The 19272-nt window shown below is 45.7% G+C and overlaps 2 protein-coding genes across 3 annotated transcripts in view; one reads left to right on the forward strand and one right to left on the reverse strand.

Annotated features, from left to right (window-relative positions):
* Nucleotides 1-11392, forward strand: part of ADIPOR2 (adiponectin receptor 2) — a 102874-nt gene extending 91482 nt beyond the window's left edge. For both annotated transcript variants that reach the window (XM_011931021.1, XM_011931022.1), the window contains 5 exons: nt 224-395; nt 3141-3327; nt 3575-3762; nt 6609-6802; nt 8652-11392. In XM_011931021.1, the coding sequence (XP_011786411.1) occupies nt 224-395; nt 3141-3327; nt 3575-3762; nt 6609-6802; nt 8652-8780 (870 nt within the window). In that variant the 3' untranslated portion in view covers nt 8781-11392. The remainder of the gene's footprint in view (nt 1-223; nt 396-3140; nt 3328-3574; nt 3763-6608; nt 6803-8651) is intronic.
* A 2727-nt stretch (nt 11393-14119) lies between these two features.
* The window catches only part of CACNA2D4 (calcium channel, voltage-dependent, alpha 2/delta subunit 4), a 130668-nt gene continuing 125515 nt past the window's right edge, over nt 14120-19272 (reverse strand). Inside the window, exons 36-38 of the mRNA XM_011931025.1 lie at nt 17785-17897; nt 17429-17511; nt 14120-15884 (exon numbers count right to left, since the gene is read on the reverse strand). Of these exons, the coding sequence (XP_011786415.1) occupies nt 15780-15884; nt 17429-17511; nt 17785-17897 (301 nt within the window). The 3' untranslated portion in view covers nt 14120-15779. The remainder of the gene's footprint in view (nt 15885-17428; nt 17512-17784; nt 17898-19272) is intronic.

Here is a 19272-nt window from a genome sequence, read left to right on the forward strand (position 1 = left end):
GAGATTAAAGGCTTGAGCCACCATTCCCGGAAAAAATATCTTTTTCATCAGTCTTTTTAAAGAACTCAGAATATAAGACATTATATACATTTTGAGATGTTTGCCTTTTAAAAAATGAATTATTTTTCACATTAGAAAACAGTATGGTAAGACATAGTTGTTAGGGATCAGTGTTGCTAAATTGACAAAATCACAAAGATGTTTGCTAATACCCCTCTGCCAGGTATGGGAAGGTCGGTGGCGAGTGATCCCTCATGATGTACTACCAGACTGGCTCAAGGATAATGACTTCCTCCTGCATGGACACCGGCCTCCTATGCCTTCTTTCCGGGCCTGTTTTAAGAGCATTTTCAGAATACACACAGAAACAGGCAACATTTGGACACATCTCTTAGGTATGTAATGTCAGTGATGTGATGAGCTGGCGATTCACTGTCTTTCTTTTTATTTTCATGTATTTGATGGTAAGGACAGAACTTCAGACATGTGTTTGGATTTGCCATTTTGTTCTCTGAATTTCTAATGATGAATTTTCTCACTGGTTTACTCCTAGGTTACCCTGGTTTGCACGATGATTTTTTTTTGTTGTTGTTTCTTTTTTTTGGAGACGGAGTCTTGCTCTGTCGCCCGGGCTGGAGTGCAGTGGCTGGATCTCAGGGCTGGAGTGCAGTGGCTGGATCTCAGCTCACTGCAAGCTCCGCCTCCCGGGTTTACGCCATTCTCCTGCCTCAGCCTCCGGAGTAGCCACCTCGCCCGGCTAGTTTTTTTGTATTTTTTAGTAGAGACGGGGTTTCGCTGTGTTAGCCAGGCTGGTCTCGATCTCCTGACCTCGTGATCCGCCCATCTCGGCCTCCCAAAGTGCTGGGATTACAGGCTTGAGCCACTGCGCCCGGCTGCACGATGATTTTGTTATAACTTAAGTCTATTTCTCTCTACTAGATTTTCAGATACTGTCCTTCAACCAGGCCAAGTAAAAGTAGTTGCTATACAAAATGTGGTTGCATATTGTATAACCACTGAGAAGAAGGTATTATTTAATAGAAGTAATCTGGTCTTTTAGAATTCATTACTTATATGCACTGCTAATTTTCAGTTTGGCCTGAAGTAGAATATGGACTGTAATTTTTTCTCCGTAATGATTGTATATTAAAGAAAGAATACTATAGAGGAAAGAATAGTCTTTCCAACAAATGGTGCTGGGATAGCTGAGCCATATGTAAAAGAATGATCCCAAACTCGCATATACAAAAGTGAACCCAAAATGGATCAAAGACCCAAACATAAGAGCAAAAACTATAAAATCCTTAGGAGAAAACATAGATACAAATCCTTGTGACTTTGGATTTGGTGACTCTTTCTTAGAATTGCCACCAAAGAAAAAATAAATTGGACTTCATCAAAAGTAAAAACATTGGTATATCAAAGTGCATTATCAAGAAAGTGAAAAGACAACCCACAGAGAAGAGAATATTTACAAATCAGCTGGTTGGTAAGGATCTAATAAATAACTCCTACAACTCAACAATAAAGACAACCGATTTTACAAATGGATAAAACATCTGAATAGATGTTCTTCCAGTGAAGATCTAAAATGGCCAATAAGCACATGAAAAGATGTTTATCATCATTAGGCATTTAGGAAAATGCAAATCAAATGCTTTGAGAAATGCAGTGAGAAATCTCACCACTTCACACCCACTAGGATGGCTATAATCAAGAAAATGAAAAATAACAAGTCTTGGCAAGGATGTGGGGAAATTGGAACTTTCATACTTTGCCAGTAGGAATGTGAAATGGAGCAGTCCCCATGGAAAAGTCTGGCAGTTCCTCAAAAAGTTAAACAGAGTTACCAGAAATCCACTCCTAGTATATTACCCAAGATGACTGAAAACATGTTCACATAAAAACACAAACACAGAAGTTTATAGCAACATTATTCATAATAGCTAAAAAGTAGAAACAACCCAGATGGGTATCGACTGGTAATGGATAAACAAAATATGGTATATTCATATACCGGAGTGTTATTTAGCTGCAAAAAGGGATGAAGCACTGATACACGCCACAACATGGGTGAGGCTTGAAAACATTTGCTAAGAAGCCAGACACAAAAGGTTACATGTTGTTTGATTCTACATGCATGAAATGTCCAGGACAGGAAAATCCATAAAGACAGATTACTGGTTGTTTAGGGCTGTGAGGAATGGGGAATGGAGGATGACAGCAGATATAGTACTTCTGTTTGGGGTGATGAAAATATTTTGGAATTAGTTAGTGGTGACGGTTGTACAACCTTGTGAATATACTAGCTTCTGGCCTTACTCCATTTGATTTATATTTCTTACCACACATTTGATTTCCATGGTGCCTCTAAGTTCCTGCCTGCTAGTATAGTGAGAGGAGAATAGAGAGTCAAATCAAGTTTGTTGCTGACTTCTAATTCAAGGATAATTTTTAATTAAAATGATAATTACTTAACAAATGTTGAACTTGAAATTTCTGTGCCTGCCTTGTGTTAGGTGGCCCTTCCCTAAACAATAGGAACGTGGCATCTTTCTGTGTAGAACAGTTTAGGAATTGGTTAGGAAATGGCCTGAGTAGGCATTTTACTGTCCTTAACTCTTGAATCTCCTGAACCAGCTGATGAGGACCAGAGAAGCAGCATGATGCTCCCTGACAGCTATTGGTAGAGGAAAGCTGTATTTCTTGGCAGGGTTTAGGGGTATTGAAATTCATTGTAAAAACAAAAGCAAAAGCACAATGGACCGTTGAAAGCTGGACTATGATGTATGTGCCAAAAACTGTATAAATGAAACTATTCTACATCTAGAGGTAGAAGTGGCTTCTTATTATCTCTTCTAAGAAGTAGCCACACTGTCTGATTTCTTTTTAGATTATGCCCTTAGATAAGTTTTTATATTCTGTATATTCAGTTTATGAATCTGAAGTATTTCTGATACCAGCAATGTTGGAAGTAAACCACGATTTTGGATAGGCCTCAGTTACTTGGAAAATTTTTCTCATTGAACTTTTGATTCAGATATTGTTATGATGCTGAAGGATTGAAAACAGAATCAATATATAATATTGTCTCTTTTAAAGGGTGATATTTTATCTATTTTGTGTGCTCTTTTTCCTAGGTTGTGTATTCTTCCTGTGCCTGGGGATCTTTTATATGTTTCGCCCAAATATCTCCTTTGTGGCCCCTCTGCAAGAGAAGGTGGTCTTTGGATTATTTTTCTTAGGAGCCATTCTCTGCCTTTCTTTCTCATGGCTCTTCCACACAGTCTACTGCCACTCAGAGGGGGTCTCCCGGCTCTTCTCTAAGTAAGTATCTGTAAAGTCCGTATTTTGGCCAGTGATTTAGAGGTAGTGCATTAGGGAAAAACATTCAGCAGAGTTGGCAGAATTCTTAATATCATCTCATGGAAACTTTTTTTTTTTTTAAATAGCAACCCAGTTTGGCTCTTAGCTGTTGTTGATGGCTTATGTCATGAGGGATTAATTGGAACCTGTAGTGGCCAGTAATTTTTAAATTACTGCATTAAATGGATTTTTTTTTTTTCTATCATAGACTGGATTACTCTGGTATTGCCCTTCTGATTATGGGAAGTTTTGTTCCTTGGCTTTATTATTCTTTCTACTGTAATCCACAACCTTGCTTCATCTACTTGATTGTCATCTGTGTGCTGGGCATTGCAGCCATTATCGTCTCCCAGTGGGACATGTTTGCTACCCCTCAGTATCGGGGAGTAAGAGCAGGTAAGAACACTGGAGGTTCTACATTCGACATTCATTTATTCACTAGTTAAATTCACTATTTATTAAAGTTCTACCATTTGCCAAACATTATGCTGTGTATTTGTGATGCCAAGATGAAGAAATCACAGTCCTATTGTTGAGGTTTTTTTTTATGTAGTAGTAGTAGTAGTAGTAGTAGTAGTAGTAGTTGCTGTTGTTGTTGTCAGTAGTGTTTATTAATTGTCTTAAAGCATTAGGGTTAAGGGGTCATGGTGAGTATGAGGTGATATAATTTGGGACTGTTACTTACTTGAGTTTATGGCTAACCACCATCCAGAAAGCGGTAGTCTGTAACTTTTGTAAACAATGATTTCTCTTACTCAGCGTGGAGTGTACTTTTTATAGTGATTCTTTTTTTGTTGTCATTTTCTGTTTTGTTTTGTATTTTTATTTTATAATGGATAATCTGCTTAAGGCTTCACCCCTGTACTGATTGTGTTTTGTTAAAGTAGGCACCATATCTCCCTTCTGATGTAGGGTAAAGGGACTTTTTATATTTAGGATAATGCCTGTTTAGCTGGAGATCATAGAGAAAGCCACAAGGCCCTCAGTGCCTTGGCTGAATCTTCTTATAGGGTATGAAGTTAGCAGAGATGTTTTTGTCTCCCACTCAGTGTCAAACTCCGTGCCCACTGAGAATGAACAAGGAGTGTTTTTCCTTTCATCCTTAAACCCCCAAAACCATTTAGTATTAAAATCTAAGCCTTGGATCTGCTGCAGGTACCTGGAAGGTTAGACACAGAATTAACTTCATGTCAGTGACCACTGTTACAACACTCTGCCCTCCTCCTTTTTGTGTTCGTATGAGCAAATGAGCATTGGTCAGGGTCCGCTTTCAGCAGTACTTGAGTAGTACAGTGGTGTTAAGCCTGTTTGAGCACATGAGATAAGAACATCTTTGCTGAGTAGAGCTGAGCGTTTTGCTATTTATATACATCAGAAGAACCAAGTTCCTGAGCCTTTGACTTAGAGAATGATAGGCAGAAACCATTAGCAGCCTTTGCTTAGCATGTAGAGGAAAAGAACAAGTGAAGAAATATCATGATAATAATTCCTTAGAGGAGCAGAGGTAGGAAATAGTTTTTCTTTAGGCCTGCTTGGTTCTTATCTTTTGTGAGAGCAGCATTGCCATTTTCCTCTTCTCTTTTAGATGCCCATTTTATTTGTGAGTATGCATCCTATATCTGTGCTTACATATATTGCTGTATACCAGCAGTTTATTTCCGAAGCAAGTCATAGGCTCTTTATCTGTGGAGAAAGCTTACCAAATGACAGCTTGTTTTGCAAGGGTCATTGTTAACACTGTGTCAAAATGTAGGAGCAATTAGTTACTGGCTGAGGCAAGGAGTTCCTGTGTTGCTTTGGCTGATACACAGGTTTCAAAGTGGATTTAGACTAGTGGACTTCAAATTTCTTTTTTTTCTTTATGACATTTTCTATTACAGTCCTGAACACGTGTATCTATACATAAGTTCATGTATATATAAATTACAAAACTTTAACAAAATAGACTCCACTTATGTTACAGTCTGATATTTTAATTTTATTCTAGTTCATTTAAAAAAATGCTGGTTGAGACTCATTTAATTCATCTTAGAACTTAGGTCATATCTAGAAGTTTAAAAAACATTACTTTAGATTTCTGGAGGCAGTAAGGCAGTAGGGCTGTGGCTGAGTGATTTGCCGGACTTTTGTACCTGATTGTTATTTAGGGGCCTGGGAGCTTTCAGAAATCTTTCTCACTCTCTCTCATCTTAGTATAGTATTCTCTCCCATCCCCCACCCCCATTAGGTCATTTGTTAAAGGCATTGAACAATTTTTAAGTACCCAGTTAGAGGTCACAGATTTAGATTAAATTTTTCTTTTTCTTTTTTCTTTTATTTTCTTTTTTTGAGATGAAGTTTTGCTTTGTAGTCCAGGCTGGAGTGCAGGGGTGCCATCTTGGCTCCTGACCTCAAGTGATCCGCCTGCCTTGGCCTCCCAAAGTGCTCGGATGACAGGTGTGAGCCACTGCGCCCAGCCCTAGATTCCTATTAAAAATAGGTGATGCCAGGTGATATGATCATTCATTGCCTCTCCACCCCAGGAACGTCTGTTGCTTCAAAGAGAAGATGAGATACGTAAAATAGCTTGTATTGTAACCTGTGTCTGTAAAAGGACAGGCTGGGACAGTTTAAATAAACTCCTGGAGCTGTCCTTTCTGCAAACATTTAACAGCATTAATTCAAAACCCTTGAACACTGCTGACTTACTAAGCTAGACCTCTCTTAGCGAGGCTCCTTGCTTTTTTTTTTTTGAGACAGAATTTCACTCTTGTTGCCCAAGCTGGAGTGCAATGGTGTGATCTCGGCTCACTGCATCCTCTGCCTCTCGGGTTCAGGCTCAGGCGATTCTCCTGTCTCAGCCTCCTGAGTAGCTGGGATTACAGGTATGCGCTACCATGCCTGGCTACTTTTTGGATGTTTAGTAGAAATGGGGTTTCACCCTGTTAGCCAGGCTGGTCTTGAACTCCTGACCTCAGATGATCTGCCCGCTTTGGCCTCCCAAAGTGCTGGGATTACAGGTGTGAGCCACTGCACCCAGCTGGCTCCTTGCATTTGTAAATCTTTAGAATATAGCTGTGTTGTCTTGTGTGACAGTGTCCTAGAGTTTGAAGAACCTTCTTTTTCCTGTAAAACTGGAAGCTAATTTTGTATGCTACTTGGAAATACTCAGTTTACAGAGTTAATGGGACTGTACTGTAATATTGACTTCTGGCTCTTTGTTTCTCTTCTGCGTTACTCCACTCTCTTCTTGTGACTCCTAGGAGTGTTTCTGGGCCTGGGCCTGAGTGGAATCATTCCGACCTTGCACTATGTCATCTCGGAGGGGTTCCTCAAGGCTGCCACCATAGGGCAGATAGGCTGGTTGATGCTGATGGCCAGCCTCTACATCACAGGAGCTGCCCTGTATGCTGCCCGGATCCCTGAACGCTTTTTTCCTGGCAAATGTGACATCTGGGTAAGTATGTCAGGGGTGATTGAGTGTGTGTAGGTATCTGCTCATGGGTTATTGGCATACTGCAGAGTGATGCAATAGAGAAAGTTTTAGACTCAAAGTCAGGAGAGTTGTATTCTGGTTCTTATTCCTTGTTTAGCTGTCTTTCTGTGGACAATAAGTACAGTAATAACTAACATTTAGTGAGCACTTCCTTGATGCTCAGCATAATAGTACAGAGTGCTTTGCATGGATTACCTCCTTTAATACATTAGCCCTATGTGGTATGATAACTCTTGTTTGTGTCTTCATTTTACAAATCAGGAGACTAAGGCTTAGGGAGGTGAGGCCACTTGTCCAAGCTGTGTGGCTATTAAGTGGTAGAACTGGAATTTGAATTAGGCTAATTTTAATATCAGAATCTGTGCTCCTTTTGACAATGGAAAGTCATTTTGCCATTCTTTGTCTCAGTTTCCTTATTTATGAAATGAGGATGATAGACCAGATTTTTACCAGAGTCCTTTTTAGGACCAGATTTCTACCAGGGTCTTTTTTTATATCGAAATTTAGTGATTTGTAATGAGAGACTGAGTGTATGTATGTCTGGTGGAAGAAGAGGGATTGTGAAGAAGAGGGAACTGGATTGAACTAGATTGTGGTCATTGGTAAGAGACAACAAAAGACAGGAGGGAAAAGAAAATATATGGACTGATATAGATAGAAAAACTTACAGCCGAAGAGGGCCTGAAATATTTTTAACAAGACAAAATTGGAAATATGCTTAATGTGAAATCTGACCTTTGGAATTCTGTTCCTCAGCCTATTGCTGATTATTATAGACTAAGCTGATCATCTCATCTCTTTAAAGTTTAGTTTAGCTATCTGTAAAATGAAGAAGATCTTGAACTTAAGCAGTTTTTTTTAGCTTCAAATTAGCTCATTCATCTTTCTGATTGCATCATCATAATTTTGACGTTGGTAAGGAGGGGTTTTTGCCCTTTATCCCCTTTCTTTGGGGAAATTAATCCCCTTTGGTTTCCTGGGAAACATCTCTTGGGATGTGACTTAATTTCTTCTAGTTTTTGCTTCCAAAATCAGTGTTTTTCTCTTGATAAATCCTGCTTAGCCACTGTACTTTTTCATTTTGGGATTATAATGACAGAATAGTGTAATTTTTGAAGTGCAGCAAGCAGTTGATTACCCTTCTTGAGATGTGGAATAGCATTCAACAGAACAGGTAAAATCAGAAATAATGTCACTTGCTTGTAGACCAGCTTCTGACTTGTGAAGTAAAAGGGCCTGTTTGCTTAGTTTTTGACACATTATGTAGTTCATCAAATTTCAGAATCGTAGCACTGAAGGAGAAACTCGGGACCATATGTTGTGACATTCCACACACGATCCTGGAATCCTCTTTAGTTTTTCTAACAAGAGAGCAACATGTAAATGACCATAGCTCTAGTCCTCTTGTCCATGACAAAATGTCCATCAGCAGTGAGTAGGAAAAGGACTGTATGTGTAATCATAGTCCATGGCTAGGTGTCAAGGGATCCTTGGGACCTTTGTGGCCCGTTAGCAAGAGAGTCTGTATGTCATTTGCCACTGGTTTCAGTGTTAAGTGTGTAGATGTTTATGTGTAGAGCTGAGTGGCAGCACCTTGATGTCTTTGGGAACAGCTGACTTTCAGCTCAGCAGAATGTGATACACCTAATGGACGTTCCAGGATCTGTGGACACCTTGAATTTGAGCTCTGCCACATCCATTCCCTGCCTTCTGCTCAGCGTGAACCAGGATTAAACATTTCTAAGAATCTTTAGCAGTCTTAATAATGTATGGATTTCTCTATCCCCTTCTCTTTTTTTTCCCTCTCCAGTTTCACTCTCATCAGCTGTTTCATATCTTTGTGGTTGCTGGAGCTTTTGTTCACTTCCATGGTGTCTCAAACCTCCAGGAGTTTCGTTTCATGATCGGCGGGGGCTGCAGTGAAGAGGATGCACTGTGATACCTACCAGTAGCCAGGGACTGTGACCCTAAACCAGGGCCTGCAGCACTTGCGGGCCTCCCTGCCGGCTACTGATGCCAGTACCAGAGGAGCCCCAAAACTTTGACAGCCTCGTGGGCTTTGTGACGGCCCAGGGGCTCTGCGTGGTACATGACTGAGAAGAGAAAAACAAAAATAAATCATACCTCAGAGGATGGAATGCATCCATTGGGAGAGAAGGAGACATAGCCCAAACCCTGGCTTATTCTTGGGATCTACTGATTGCGGGCTCTGCAAGACCCTTGGCAAACTGGCTTCTGATCCATATCATATTTATTTGTAGAAGATGGCAAAACAGTTTGGTGATTCGTTCTTCTCCCTTTCTCTCTCTGTATAACAATAATACAAACCAATTTAGGTGAACATTTATATCCAATAAGGGGTGGGAGTGTGATTTTAAATGCTCTTGGGAGAACAAAGAAATTAATGTAAATAAGATTTCTAACTGTTTAAATAAGACTTTATATACATGTTTAAAACGGGGTAAGGGAGGGAGGGAGAATTTTTGTATAGAATGAAACATGCAAGTACCACACACTGTTTGAATTTTGCACAAAAAGTGACTGGAGGAGGCTCAGGTGATAGCCCCGGAATGTACCGTGTCTTGGTGCACCAAGGTGCCTTCTAAAGGCTGACATACCTTGGACCCTAATGGGGCAGAGAGTATAGCCCTAGCCCATTGGTCACATGACCACGGTCAAGCCCGGGAGCCTTTGGGAGATCTGAAGTAGAGGGGAGTGGTATGTGTTTTCTCAGTGGAAGCAGCACACGAATGGCTGACAGGATGTGTTAGATAAAGGCTCTAGTTAGGGTGTCATTGTCTTTTGAGAGACTGATGCACTCCTACCAGCTGGTAAAGGGGTGCTGGAGACAATGGAGGAGCCCTGGAAACATTAGCACGGGCTGATCTGGTTATTTCCTGGCATCCCGCTCACTTTTATGGTAAGTCTTATTAGAGGGATGTGACAGTTTTCCATATCCTTGCTGTGGAGCTCTGGAACACTCTCTAAATTTCCCTCTATTAAAAATCACTGCCCTAACTATCCTTCCTCCTTGAGGGAATAGAAATGGACCTTTCTCTGACATAGTTCTTGGCATGGAGCCAGCCACAGATGAGATTCTGACATGTCCAGGTTTCTCCTGAGCTTGTCTACATAGATTGGGAGACCTTTCCTTTGGATTAGGAAAGATGAGTTTTACCTCTGGTACACTGTCGTGGTAAGCCTGGATGTGACAGACACCTCGGCTCTCCTTGAACAAGAAAGCCAGCAGAACTCTTAAAGCCAATTGTAGTACCAAGTTGTCAGCACTCACTGAACCCCACTTTACAGGGATAGAGTGACATGGCATTTTAAAGACAATGGTATGTTGTTGCCAGGGAGTGAGGTACAAGACAGTGGCTCATGTCCCAGGCCTAACCTGATACGGTGTCAGAGAAAGTGGTGGGGAAAGGATCTGGTTTATGGAATTCTGATCTTGGCCCATAGGTGAACCACCAAAATAGCGCTTGAGTCTTAGGTTACTGTCATCAGAGACTTGGGATGACTCCATTATATCCTGGGATTGTGGGTATTAGAACTAAACATGGAGGTCCTGAGCATGGGGACTGGCATCCTCAGTAGGTGTCTGGGAATATAGGAAGGGCCTCCTATTCAATAGAGTTTTCCCAGTCATTTTCCTCCCTTGCCCTTCCAATCTCCAGCAAAAGCTGGGATCCAGGAAGAAAGAATCCAGTGTAGAAGTTGAGAAGAACTTGAGCGTTTTGGTTCTGGATAAGGTCACTGCCCTAGGTGCTAGGTGGACCGAGCAAAAGACTCAGTGGATGAACTGATGCAGTGCCTGACAGAATAAAGAACAGTATTAATCCCTTTGAGAAAGCATAGTCCAGCAGGACAGTGGCCATTTGGACAGAAGCCCACTTAGTTTCTTGGGAGCAATAGCACAGATCAGAAGCCAGACTTGCTCTTTGGTCATGCCCTTTGGGATACAGGGTACAGGTGCAGCCCTGTCACAACACCAACAGAAGTAGCAGCTCTCTGGGTGCAGTCACCCACACCCCAAAGCTGGAAGGATCTGGTTCAACATAGCACAAACCCTTAGGAAAAATGAAATTAACATCACTGATGTGTAATCCAGTAAAATCTCCCTCTTTTGGGTGTGTATGTGGGCATGTGTGTGCCCTTTTCTATGTGTGTCTACGTGCAACTCACTACCAACAGCCTCATGTGCACTTGACCTGACAGTGCTTGCTGAGAACTCTCACCAGGTTGGCGCCTGAATGCCTTACTCTCAGCAGTCAGAGGCTTGCTTGCTCTGTGCAGATTTTTAATTTTCTTTTTTGGCCCTAGGCTGGTTGGGACGTCTACAGCTTCATTCTTTCACCATTAAATAGTGGCCTTTTTCAGTATTTTCCCTCTTCCCCTTTATAAATTGCTAAAGCCACAAAGCACATTTTTGGGGATCATAGAAGGTTGGGGTTCCAGAAGGGCATCTGTGTGATGGTTCCATTGATGTGGGGTTTCCCTACTTGCTGTATTTTCAGTTTCTAATAAAAAGAACCAAATGAAATATGACCTGTTTTGTGTTTTTTATTGCCTTTCAGCTTACCTCCCCTTAGCTTTTGGCACTTTTTTGAAGCTCTAATGTAGACACTGAGATTTAAGAAATACTTGGAAACTTGCCATTCGGGATGCACAAATCAAAGTGCTCACGCCCAACTCCTGTTTCCTAACTCAAGCTTTCATCGTAACTTGGACCAGGTTTAGAATGGAGGGGAGAGCAGCCCTAAGAGGCAGTTCTTACTTATTGTTGAAGTTTATAAAAATAGTCTCTAATGTAACACTTGATGTCAAGGGATGTAATGTTAGAGAACTGTCAATGTCACGTGATCATACTCAACCCTCTGAGCCAGTCGAGTATATTCACTCTCATTTTATACAGGGGGAAACTGAAGCTTAGGAAGTTTAAGAATGACTCTAGTGCCGGCACTGTATTGGAGAAAAGAGTGAAGAGAAAATTTGAGAAAACCTTTCTGTATTTATTATTCTGATTAAACAGTCTCATGTACACTGACTTAAAGGTTTTGGAGTTCATTAACCTAGTCCCTTCTATATAAGAAGAGGATCTGGTTCAAGTTGGTGTTTGAAATAAATTCCAACCCATTTGCCTTAGGTAAATTTAGTTTTTGGAAGGGCATTTCCAGTACTGGGATAAAATGTTCATTCTGAATTCTCATTTTTAATCATAGATTTAACGTTAGAGTGTTCCATACCTTATCTGGGCATAGACACTGGATTATTTCCTGCTTTTGACAAACAATATTAGCTGAAGCCTACTAATAACCCACTTTGTCTTTTCCTAGTCTCTTACTAAAAGGTGTCTGAGCTGGGGTTGGTGGCTGATGCCTGTAATCCCAGCACTTTGGAAGGCTGAGGTGGGCAGATCAAAAGGTCAGGAGTTCCAGACCAGCCTGGACAACATGGTGAAACCCCGTCTCTGCTAAAAATTAGCTGGGCGTGGTGGCAGGCACCTGTAATCTCAGCTACTCGGGAGGCTGAGGCAGGAGAATCGCTTGAACCTGGGAGGTGGAGGTTGCAGTGAGCTGAGACCACACCACAGCACTTCAGCCTGGGTGACAGAGTGAGACTCCATCTCATTAAAAAAAATAAACGGTATCTGTATGGTTCCTGATACTCAGGTGATGTTATGTGGATGTTGTCGAGGAAGTAGATAAGGACAAGTTTGGATTCTGACTAGAGAGTGCTAGGCTCTGGGTGCCTAGAGAAGCCTCTGGGCAATGTTACTTTAAAATTATCCCGGAAACAACATCCTCTTCTTGAATATTCGGCTGCAATTGTAGTGTTTCATTTTGTCCTCCCCTCAGAGGGCATGAACAATTTGCTAGCCAGCACCGCCCCCAGCCCCCACCAACACCCTATCTAATGTACAAATCTTTCTGCCTTCAGCTGGTGAAACAAGGGCAGCCTGGCTGGCTCATGTAGAGGCTGCTTATGATGGCATGGGGCAGGAAGGAAGCTTCATATACGGTGGCCTCTTGTCACTGCCATCTTACTGTACCACCGTCCCTACCCTGCTACACTACCTGGAAATGAAAAAGCGTAACTTCAGATCTTGGTTGTGCCATTTGCCATGTAGCTTGTCTAGCCTCGGTGTTCTGTCAAAATGAGGCCAAGGATACATCCTCTAGATCCCTCACTGAGATGCTGTGGCTCCTACAGATTCTTTGCTCAAACTTTTCCATAGTGATTGGCTGGGCTTTCTGCCAAACCCTCACTCCAATTCCGACCTTTTGTGGACTTCATTTATTTTTCTGGCCTTATGTTGTGCCCACTTTCTTGCCTCCCTCCCACCCCCTGAACCAAAACTTCACTGAGCTTTATGAAGTGGTTGAAGCATTTTCCCTGAAAGCTCTTCTATTGAAATATACAACAGTATTAGGTGGATTTAGTAGTTAACATATCCTTGGTACTGAGGAAGGAGGATCTGGCAGCATCCTTAAGTTCCTGGTCCTCCAAAGGTGTACAACATAAGATTTCAAAATTCCGCATTCAAATTTATTAAATGACTTAGGTTCCAACATGCCTCTGAAAGCAGGTGATGGGCTTTAGAGTGAGCCAGGCTGCCACCTGCTGTCCTTTAGTGGTTCTGCTAAAAGTAGAAAAGGAGGAATCGTTCTGAGCTTCAAAGGCAAAACTTACGAGAATATTTTGTTCTCCAAAGTAGAGAAGGTTACATTATCAGAAACGGGTTTTCCTTCCAATGGTCTTGAAAGGGATTCTCCTTGGCCATGCAGAGACATGGGGCCCAGAGGAAACAGACAAAACAAGGCCAGAAGCTGCTCAAGCTTCCTAAGCTTGGCTTTTTAAGAGTTGATAAATTTGCCTGAAAGGGCTCTTCCTGTTTGGGTGGGGAAGATAAGCCTTCCAAAAGATAACACTGGGTTATTGTCCTAGAGAGACTGCTGGTTGGTGTCTGTGAGTTGGTAGTTGGGGTCAAATGCAGTTGGAAGTCAGAATGTGCCTTAATGCCGAAGAATGAACAGCAGGTGGGCGGCCACGGCCTTGGGCAGGGAGTGGCAGGGTGAGAGAGTGCTCACCCTGCTGTGCGCAGCACAGGTGGGGCCTCGTGACACATGGTTGGGACACTCAGTGATGGCAGCCCAGGGGCTGGAAAGGGCTCCTTGCTGCTTTTTTAACCCTGCTGGGCTTGCTGGACACCTTACTGTTCCTGGCATCTAAATTGTAATTTCTTTGTCCCCACCTCCACGAAACAAGGTAATGTAATGATAGCAGTTAGCATGTATTTATTTAGCATTTACTATATGCCAGGCAGTTTCAAGCATGTTACGTGAATATATCACATTCAATCTTCACAATACTCTTCCAATAATTTGGAGGCAATTTTCAACTCTGCTGCAGTTTCTATAATATGGGACGTACCCACTTTCAGGAGGCTGTTGTGAGGATGGAATGAGCTGAAATATGTTATTCGGTACGTGTAAACCTTAGCTGTTCTAGCATTATTCTGCCACTTAAGCTGGCTTCTCCGAGTTGCAGTGTCGTCTGCTGTAAGGGGCATTACTACCGCCCTCACAGGGTTGTTGCCAGACATGACTAAGAGGGACATTCTGTAACCTATAATGTAAGTGCGTTTTACAGAGTTGGCATTTGGCCTACTCTAGAGGCAAGTTAGGGCTATTTGCTGGTAGGAAACTTGAACAGCTTGTACTTTGAAGTGTGGAGGCTGAGGGTGATGGAGGAGCAGGGGGAAAGGCCCCCAAATCCCTGCATACTATCCATGCCCATCATTGGGGTTTGTTAAACGGAAAGATTTGAGGCCTCTCCCAAATTTCTCCATGGTTTTGCCCTTAATGTTGCTCTCACTGTGGAGACTGTTGTCGCCTGGGATCCAGGTCTTGGGGTTTGGTGGGGGGAGGAAGCTGCGGGGCCTTGGGACCCTGGGGGAGATGTGTGTGCGCTGGGGGTGAGTTCCCCGACAGACCTTCCCTCTCAGTGGACACTGCTTAGCAAGTTGGAATGTTCCCACAAGTTCCAACCCTAAGGATTTCACTCCGGGGACAGAGTCAAGTAGATTCTTTTGTAAATCATTGGCCAGAAAAAGAGCACAATGACTGCTCTTTTTCACTATTTGACAGCTGTTTTTGCCGTCCCCTGAATGTACATCAATTTCCATGCAGCAATTGGATGGCTCAGCCTGTTGGCTTTTCATAGATGTAAACTTTCCTTTACGGCTTTGTAAAGAAGTTTTGGGAAGTTCTTCAATAGTAGCAGTTCGGGGACATCACATGCAGCCCTGTCGATATTTCCTGAACGGATTTCGTTCCTTTCTCAGTCTTGACCATTCCCTTATCCAACCCCCACCCCAACACCGTCAAAACCTTTTTGAGCATCAGCTAGGAAAGTGAGCTGCCTTCCACCCTGAGCCTCACTTTGGGGAATCTATGCTTTAGTTGGGACACGTTCTTGCCTTAGCCTCCTCTCTGCATTTGGCCTCATTCTGCTGCTTTTTCTCAGTGTCCGGAAGTCCTTAGGTTCTACCAGAGACCACTCTGACAGAAAGGGTCAGGCTGGGTCTGGACTCTGGAGTACAGGGGAACTAAGTTATTTCGTCTTGTTCCAAGCTGAGCTCATGCTGGCTTCCCGAAGAGGAGACAGGAAGGTTAGGTTAGAAGTATGCTTATTTTGAGACCTAGGGCGGATGGTACCGGGCACCATGAAGCGTCTTGAAAGTGGTGCCAGGGGATTGGTTTCTTGTTCCATCCAGCATTCTCCGGCGGCAGGGGCCACCAGCCCAGGATTGAGAGGAGCACTGGCCTGGGGGTGACCCGACTGCAGTTAGCTGCATCCCATGTCCGTGCTGAATTTTTGGGATGGCTCTGGAAGGATCACCTTGCCAAAACACAGGTCAGGCTAGGTGGTGTCACCGCAGGAGGTGGGGCAGTAGCCCCCAGACACACAGAGGCAGCAGGAGTAGGGGCAGTGAGGCTGAGGTGTCTGAGGCACCGCCGCAGTCCTGGGCGTTCTCCTGCGAACCCAGAGCAGAGGTGAGAGGGCAGCACTCAGAGGGGGACCCTCGAAAAGGGAGGGGCTTCCACCACGAATGGGGCCAAAATCCTGGGGAAAGCGGAGTTTCAGAAAGCAGGGGAAGCACTGCTACCTTTCTTAGACCCCTCCCTTTTGGGGGAAAAGCCAAGGCTGGCCCCGCAGCCTGGGAAGGGGGCACCAGCCTTCTCTGCCTGCCCCCAGGCTTGGAGTGGCTGCGGGGTCATCCTCTCAGAATGGCTTCAGGAAAGTCCTCAACTCTGGGAGCATCTCATGGGGATTATTGTCCCAGCAGACGGGACCGTGTATGAAGCGCCCGGCTCAGGGCCTGACACGGGTCTCGGTTCTGGATCCGTTCCAGCCACTACGACTGTCATCCACATGACGGCCTCCTCACATTGCTCAGATCATTCCAAACTAAGCGTAGCGGGAATGAGGACAAGATGGCACAACTGCATTCTAATTCACCTAGCGCCCAAGCCCTAGGAAGCGTGGCTCTTTGTTAAAGCACCTTTGGATCCTGGTTGACTTCGTATTTTAATGACATAGGGCTGTGCTGTGTTTTCACACCACCACTTCAACAAATGTGAAGGGTTTTTCCCACCCCACTCTCTGGACACCAGCTGCGTGTCTGTCATGAAATTCAATTCAAGTCTGACACTCTGGAGAATTAGCACTAGATCCCGCAAGTTACAGGGCTCAGTCCCACAAGGTGGCCCTCACCTCAGATGCTAATCGCAAGCCCCAGGTCTGCTGTCCTTCTGACAGACTGGCTGTAAATCTAGGGTTCCCATGATCCCGTCTCGGGCTCCGTGATCTGTTAGCGTGGCTCACTAAGCTCAGGAAGGTGCTTCCCTCACCATTACCGGTTTATTATAAAGGACGCAGCTCAGGCAGCTGAGTGGAAGAGACACGTAGGCCAAGGCATGGGGTGCGCAGAGCTCCCACACCCTTTCACCAACTCGGACACACTCCAAACACCATTGTTCAGGGATTTCATGGAGGCTTCGTTACGACAGGCACGATTGATTACATCTTTGGCCACTGGTGATCAACTCAATCTCCAGCCCCCTTCCTTTCCCAGAAGCCAGGGCGTTGGAGCCAAAAGTCCCAACCCTCTAATCCTGCCTCGGTGTTTCCTGTGGCCAGCCCCCATCCTGTCTAGGGCCCCCCGCCACCAGTCATCTAATTAGCATTCAAAGATACCCCTAGCATTCCAAAGGTCTTAGAGGCACCTGCGAAGGAACCAGGGACTAAGACCAAACACTGTACCGAAAGATGCACCTATCACCCTAATCATTCAGGAAATAACAAGGGTTTTAGGAGCTTGCCAGGAATCAGGACAAAGACCAAATATCTGTTTCTTCTTATATCACAGTGTCACAGGGCATAAACGCACATGTTTCCCCCGAACAGCGCAGGCACAGGTGTGTTCATTGGCATGCTCCTGTCTGCAGGGCACAGACCCAGGCACACAGGGCTTGGGGGTGAAGCTCCAGCCCACCCTGGACCCGCCTCAACCCGTACCTCTGGATGGAAGGCGTGGCAGGAGTCTGGTCGCCTGCGGAGCTTCTGGGAGCGCATCCGGTCACATTTGACAGAGGCATTATGTGCAGAAGCCACTGTTAAGGTCAGTATCTCAGGACCAGAGCCCACTCTGAAGACTGGAACAAGGTCTGGAAGAACCTGCTCTGGTGCCACCAGTTGCCCTGCAAGCAGCTTTGGGGTCAGGAGGCAGCACCGGGGCCCAGGGAAGGGTTAGAGAACAAATAACGGAGCCCCGTGGAGGACAGACTGCTGGCCCCGCTGCTCAAAATCTGAGCCCCCCAGACGCCTCCTACAGCCCCGCCCCCACCGCACACATCCCGAGGACTGCAGGATATATTTGACTTCTGTGGCCTCCTGCAGCACTGGCGGGAAGATGCTGCAGTCACAGGTGGGGTCTGTCACCAGGAGGAGGAGGTTACTGTTGGGAATCTGTTGCACCACAAATACCCTGCAGCAAAGAAAGGGAGTCGAGGACGGCTCCGTGGCGACCACGAGAAGGGCTTCTAGGGAAGGAACTTCTGGAGACTTTAGTGTGGAGTTAGGGTGGCAGGGAAGCCCGGAACCAAGAGGCAGTGCGGGTCGGGGCAGCTACGGGAACGGGCCCGAGCAGATGTTCTACTGGCTTTCCCCACAAGCCTTTGCTGCTGCATTTCCTTTCCTAGCAGATTGGAGAAAGTGAGGAAGTCCAAACTGGGCCGCTTTGGAGAGTGCAGGGTCATTATTAATATATGCAGGGACAACAGGCGTCAATCAAGACCATCCAGAGCAAATGGGAGGGGCGGCAACACTTGCTTTGGGTGAGGGTGGCGGGGGCAGGCCTGGGCGAAGCGGCAGTGCTGGAGCTTGGCCACCAGGTGGCGCGGTGGTCCCGCGCTCGGCGAGGCCGCCCTGCGAGGAGTGGCGCGGAGTGGGGCGGAGCCAGCCCACCGGGCCCACGGCCTTCCCAGCAGTCCCAGCGGCCGCCTGCCGAGCGCCTCCGGCGGACGGGTGGTCTCCCACGTCCACACGTGCACACCACAGCCGTGTACACTCTAAGCCTTCACGGCTCTCCATGAGGCTGCCATTGTGCCCATTTTGTAGATGAGCAAACGGAGACGAGAGCAGGCGAAGTCACTGGCCCACGGTCAGGAGCCAGGAAGAGCAGAGCCAGTTTTAAACTCAGGTCTCTCTACTCTGAGGCCCTCGCTTCCCCTCCGAGACCGCGGCTCTGTCCTCGCACCGAGCCTTGGAGACTAGTGCACAGGGGACGCTCATCTCAACCCTCAACCCTGCACAGAACCCGGGGAGACACCCGCGCGGCATGACGCGCAGGGAGGGGGAGAAGGGAGCCCCCGTGCCAGCGCCGCAGGGGCCGCACTGTTCAATGGGGTGCCACGGCCTGGGGGTCTGGGTGAGGCGACCCTCGAGGAGGCCGCTGCGTTCCCGGGGTGGGGTCCTCCCGGGCTCGGCGGCGGGGGTCAGCAGGAGAGACCCTTCCGTCCGGCCTCCCTGCCTCCCCGGGCCAGGGCGGGTTGTAACTAGCGGCTTCTACACAGCAGGAAGCCTGACCGGGCTGCTGTCCGCGCTCTGGGCCTGGAGCCTCCTGAGGTGGGCACATGGCAGAGGTGGGCACACGGCAGAGCAGGGCCGCGCCATACAGGCGGGGACTGTGCCCAGCGCTCCGCTTCCCCCCAAGGCTCCCGGCGGCCCGAGGACATCGCACACTTTCCGGCTTCTCTTCTCGCACCTCCCTCTGCCTTCCAAGTGCTCCCCGTGCAGCTCAGCCGCGGGCACTGGCACCGCCCTGGGGCCCGGCCTGTGCCCGAGCAGGGGTGGGGGAGACC

The sequence above is a fragment of the Colobus angolensis genome, unplaced genomic scaffold, assembly GCF_000951035.1.
Source record: "Colobus angolensis palliatus isolate OR3802 unplaced genomic scaffold, Cang.pa_1.0 Scaffold89, whole genome shotgun sequence".
Taxonomy (NCBI): domain Eukaryota; kingdom Metazoa; phylum Chordata; class Mammalia; order Primates; family Cercopithecidae; genus Colobus; species Colobus angolensis.